General features: G+C 40.2%; 1 protein-coding gene across 1 annotated transcript in view; it reads left to right on the top strand.

Moving 5' to 3' along the window:
• Positions 1 to 336: 336 nt before the first annotated feature.
• The window catches only part of LOC107700475 (integrin alpha-11-like), a 49,576-nt gene continuing 44,747 nt past the window's right edge, over positions 337 to 5,165 (top strand). Inside the window, exons 1-2 of the mRNA XM_016502136.1 lie at positions 337 to 480; positions 4,813 to 4,924. Of these exons, the coding sequence (XP_016357622.1) occupies positions 429 to 480; positions 4,813 to 4,924 (164 nt within the window). The 5' untranslated portion in view covers positions 337 to 428. The remainder of the gene's footprint in view (positions 481 to 4,812; positions 4,925 to 5,165) is intronic.

The raw sequence follows: 5,165 nt of genomic DNA, 5'->3' as shown, positions 1-5,165 counted from the left end.
AAGCAAATTAGAAGATTAAAGAAGATCAGTTTTTGCCATAAAGGTGATGTACAGTGATCCCAAAAATCTGAATGTCCAGATTCATCACAAAAAGCATTTTCAGGAGCAATGTATGAGCTCATAACTGAGTGACCCAAATCAAGTATAGATAGATAGATAGACAGATGAAGAGACAAAGATAGGGAGGGAGGAAGTGAGAGAGAAAGAAAAAGAGAGAAGATCTGTCTGTTGGCTGAATGAGCACCTCCTTTTAGCTTGGCCACAGTCCCCTCCTCCTTGCCTCAAATAGAGTGTTTTTGGGAGCAGTAGAGTCAATCAAAGCTGGGTGTACAGGAGAGCGCACTGTCAGGATATTCCACCCTTACGCACGCGCAAACACACACATATACTAACGCACACTCTCTCACATCTCCCTCTCGCACACGCACATGGAGTTCTACTGGACCAACCTACTCTGGATTCTCTGGAGCGTGATGCCAGGTGAGTTTGTATGTGTGTTGCCTGTTTTCAATTAAAATTATTTAAGAGAGGCAAAGTGGCAAGTAAACGCTCCATTGAAACTACAAAATACTTTGCAACTTGATGAGAGTCTAGTTGCCAGGGATGTGATTTGCGTGCATGGGATTGTATCCCAGTGCTGTGCATCTCCCACGTCTGCTTTCCAATATCAGGCTCTGTTAAACTGACCTTCCTTTTTAGATGGGGATGCTAGATTGACTGTGGAATGGTTGGAGTTTACCCTTGCTTCAATTTCCATCCTAGCACTTGCATACTTTGAAATGAAAAATGTTATCAGGAATATATTGGGAGTTCATAGTTTCCTGTGTCTGGGAAAGATCTGGTTAGCAGTCAGATTAAAGTTCACTTATGAAATGACACTCTTGACAGCAAATTCAAGGATTTTTGCAGTTCAGTGCTGTCATGGTTCAAGGGTTCCTAAGAAAATTTAAATCAAAGTTGCATTTCTGTCCATTCCTGTCATGGTTTAGGTCTGTCCATCTGCAAAATGAAGAAAGTGACAAATGAGAATATGTATTATAATTTGATTTAAAAAAAAAAAGAGCTAAAAGAGGAGGAACTGAATACATAATTGCTGATGGAACTATAGTATTAATGATTGTCTAATGTGTAAGAGAGTGTGCAGTTCGCAAGGAAAGGAGATCTCAGTAGAAATATTTATCACTACATTCGATTCAAACTACAAGCTTACATTCACATCTCAGGTTAAATATGACTTTTACTTTGGTAATAGAGATAACCGCGATGCAAACGGTAGGTGAAATTGTCAGTTAAGTACTGGTCCAATTTCTTGGTGTAACAAACAACACCAAAAAAAAATGAATGAATGAATGATGCATTTATATAGCGCTTTACTGTGTATTGTTGTACACCCAAAGCGCTTTACAATCATGATGGGGGGTCTCTCCTCAACCACCACCAGTGTGCAGCATCCACTTGGATGATGCGACGGCAGCCACAGGACAGCAGCGCCAGTGCGCTCACCACACACCAGCTACAGGTGGAGAGGAGAGAAAGTCATAGAGCCAATCAAGTGGATGGGGATTATTAGGAGGCCATGATTGACAAGGGCCAGGGGGGCAATTTGGCCAGGACACCGGGGTTACACCCCTACTCTTTACGAGAAGTGCCATGGGATTGGTTTAGAAACATTTTCCATAAACCATAAAATGGTTTAGAAACATTTTCCACTTAGAAACTGATAGCAATTTGCACAATTAATTACAAAGAAATCTCAATTAACACATTGATTTAAGTGACATTTTGAAGTTTTGAAGGCACAAACTGTTATTTAATCTGGCCCTCGCTCTTAGCAGCAGCTAATTTACATTGCGATTAAAGATAAAACATATTGTGATCTCAGATGCTTCTACCTGGAATACTACTTTGGAAATAATAATTATAGAATAAGGTTATTTTTTTGTAGGTGAGGAACTCCAGAGCTAGTGAGTAATGCCTGACTGTGGTGTATATCAGTCTGCCGATGCCACGTGCCTCACGGATAGTTTACTTTGGCCACAAACCCAGCCGTAGGCCACCAGGCTCATCTCCTGCTAGCCATCTCTCAGCAACCCTTCAATGAGCTTTCCAGACCACAGAGCTCACAGTTGTAAAGTCAGCAAGAAATGAACAATATGTGGTCATTTTACTCTTGATTTGTGAGTGTAACAGAATGTATTTCAGTCCGAGGTGCAGCACATACAGAAAAAGCATAAAGCCCATGAGATCTTAAGCAGAAGTGCATTTCAAAGCAATGCTTTGAGAGATGCATTTCTGGCATGTGGAGTTTATTAATAGTCAATCTGCTGGCCCATAATCCTCGCCAATGGGCATCAGTGAGGCTCATTAGCATCAGGGCAGTTCCTCACGTAAATATTTGTGAAGGAGGGGAGAGATGACTGAGGGGTTAGCAGATGTTTAGAGCGTGATGTTTGTCACATGTGGGCTTGTACACAGCTGCATGTCTGACTAAGGCCTTGGTAATGAATTAGTATTGGTAGTTTTCTTTGGTGGCATTGATGTGGCTTTTGATTATGAATTAGATTTTGATGGATGGTTTGTGGTAATATGCCCTAGATATGGTCTAGCACTAGCTCAAATGTGTTTTGATTTTGATCATGACCCAGGTTAACCTGATCACGATTTCAGAGTTCGAGCATGTGGCATGGAGTGTTTTTAAGAGGTCTGTTGTAATATATTGCAGCTGCAGGTTGTTCTAGCTGGAATTTTGTCTTGAATTTTGTGCCATTGTCAAGTTATACATCCTTTTTGATATATATATACAGTATATAGTTTTCACAGTTCAAACACTTCAAGACATGTTGGTAATAGTATCAAGCATGTAGCTTTACTAAAATAGTAATTTACTAGAAGATGATGTTATGTGTACTTGCTCTTAACATCAACATTTTCATTACAAGATATTGATACATTTCCACTTCAGTAAGTGTTTTAATGACAAGGCAATGGAGAGAAATAGGGCCATGTTCAAACCTGCAACCCTGTGAACAGCTCTTCAAAAATCCTGAGCAAATGCATGACCAGTATACCATGGTTCTGTCAAGCTCTGGCAAATTTTTGGTCTTGGTGATGCATGGACATTCTCATAGACTGGTGCTTCTCTGTCAGTATGACTGTGGTGTGGCTCCTGTAGCTTGATTGTGGTCCAAAAGCAGAGCAGGCCTGGCCTGGACACAGAGCACAGCGCTTGCAGCCACTGTACTGAGGTTTATTTATCTGGGCAAAAGAATCCACACACAGGAAACCCACTCTATGTCCAGCTGATATTACAGAGAATATTAAAGGGTCTGCCACGTTAGGGCTTTTAAATGGAAACTAGAACCTTTCTACTCCCCTTTTTTCTCATTCTTTTTACCCTTAGGTTTTTTTTTTCTCTTCTTCTTCTTTTTTTTAAGGATAAAGCTGTTCTCAGTTGGTGTCTGGGACAGTTTGGTTTCAGTAACGGACTGGATGCCTTAGATGTGTATTTAAGCCCTTTGGAAAAAGTGATCAATGACTGTGGGGGAGAATTTAGGGAGGGGAGGGGGAATAACTTAGAAAAAGGTAACATTATCCAGCATGATCACAGGTATTATTCAGCTTTTCTTCTTCACTGGTCAGCTGACTGATCTATTTTTAGATTCATGCATGCAAGGTTCTAATTTTGTTGACTATTCATAAATGAAGACTTCTGTGAGAATGTTTCACAATAAGATCAAAAGGTTCTGGGTGTCTGGACAGTTTTGCAATTAGTGCAACAGTGTGTTGCCATGATATAAGTGAATTATATGGTTTCATACAAGTAACTTTTTGAGTTTATACGTAATTATATGAGTTTGTTAGTTCAAGCAGTTCATTCAATGCTTGATCTCTCTTTTTTTCAGGAAAGAGATTTGACTCTTCAACAAAGCAAGAGGCAGGTGACAAACAGCTTTGTTTTTACAGTATGATACATATACTACTGTTCAAAAGTTTGAATGGGTGTGATGAGAATAAAGGTGATGATACACGGGGCAACGTTTTTGAGCAATGTTGAGCAATGTGTGTGTGAGAGAGAGAGAGAGTGTGAGAGAGAGAGAGAAAGAGAGAGAGACAGGGTCACATCACAGTGGAGTCAGCTGTCTTAACCGTGGCTTGTGTAATGCAAACACATACCAGCTTCATCACTGTGTCTGTCATGCGACTCTGTTCCCCTTTCGGGCTCTGTCTTTACATTTATTTTGAAAGCTGACGCTCGCGATTATGGTAAGGGGCGTTACATTTCCGACGAGTGCTTGCGGTGTTCGGCCAATCACAATGCACTGGGTCAGCTGGCCAATCAGAGCAGACTGCGCTTGTCGGAAGGAGGGACTTTGTAGAAAACGAAGCGTTTGAGAGAGGTGGGGCATAGAGGACCTACAATAATGTACAGTATTTGAAAAATAATGTGTTTTTTGAACATTAAAGCATGTCAACATATTCTGTTACACCAAATACACAAAATAATGATCTTTAAAAAAGCATCATATGACCCCTTTAAAGTGCAAAACATTGCAAAAACAAACAAAAAAAAAACAATCTGTCATTTGCTTTCTATTTGTCTGTGAGTTGTGTAGTAGTGTAGTTCATGAAAGGATCCTAATGTTTAGGACTCTTTTTGCTGGCAGAAACTCAGTTTAGCCACAATTAAATTTAGCTTAGTTTTGGGTCATTGCTGGAGCTCCTTTAGCTCATAGAATCTATTGCCAGTAAATGTAGTCATAAGTCCAAGCATGCTGTGAATGGTTCATATTTGAATTGTTTGTCTGTTTACAGGGTTCCATGACTGTTTCAACATTGACACCAGAAATCATCGGATCATAAAGGGCCCCAGGCAGACACAGTTTGGCTACACTGTCCAACAACACATGGCTGGGGGACAGAAGTGGTAAGCAGCACTTCTTGGGTCTTTTTCTGTGCCCCTTCATCCCCTAAACTATTCCCCCTAAAGATATATTTTACCTCATAAGTGAATGATGACAGAATAAGATATTTTTTAAAGATGTGATCATTGACTTCCCTTGTATGGACAAAAAAAACATATTTTATGTTCTACAGAAGAAAGAAAATCTACAGAGTTAAAATTACATTGGCGAATACATGATTTTTTTCTGGGGGGGGGGGGGGGA

Source organism: Sinocyclocheilus anshuiensis, unplaced genomic scaffold (genome assembly GCF_001515605.1).
Source record: "Sinocyclocheilus anshuiensis isolate Anshui unplaced genomic scaffold, SAMN03320099.WGS_v1.1 scaffold154, whole genome shotgun sequence".
Taxonomy (NCBI): Eukaryota; Metazoa; Chordata; class Actinopteri; order Cypriniformes; family Cyprinidae; genus Sinocyclocheilus; species Sinocyclocheilus anshuiensis.
The sequence above is the reverse complement of the archived record's forward strand: the minus strand, read 5'-3'. Positions and strand labels throughout refer to the sequence as shown.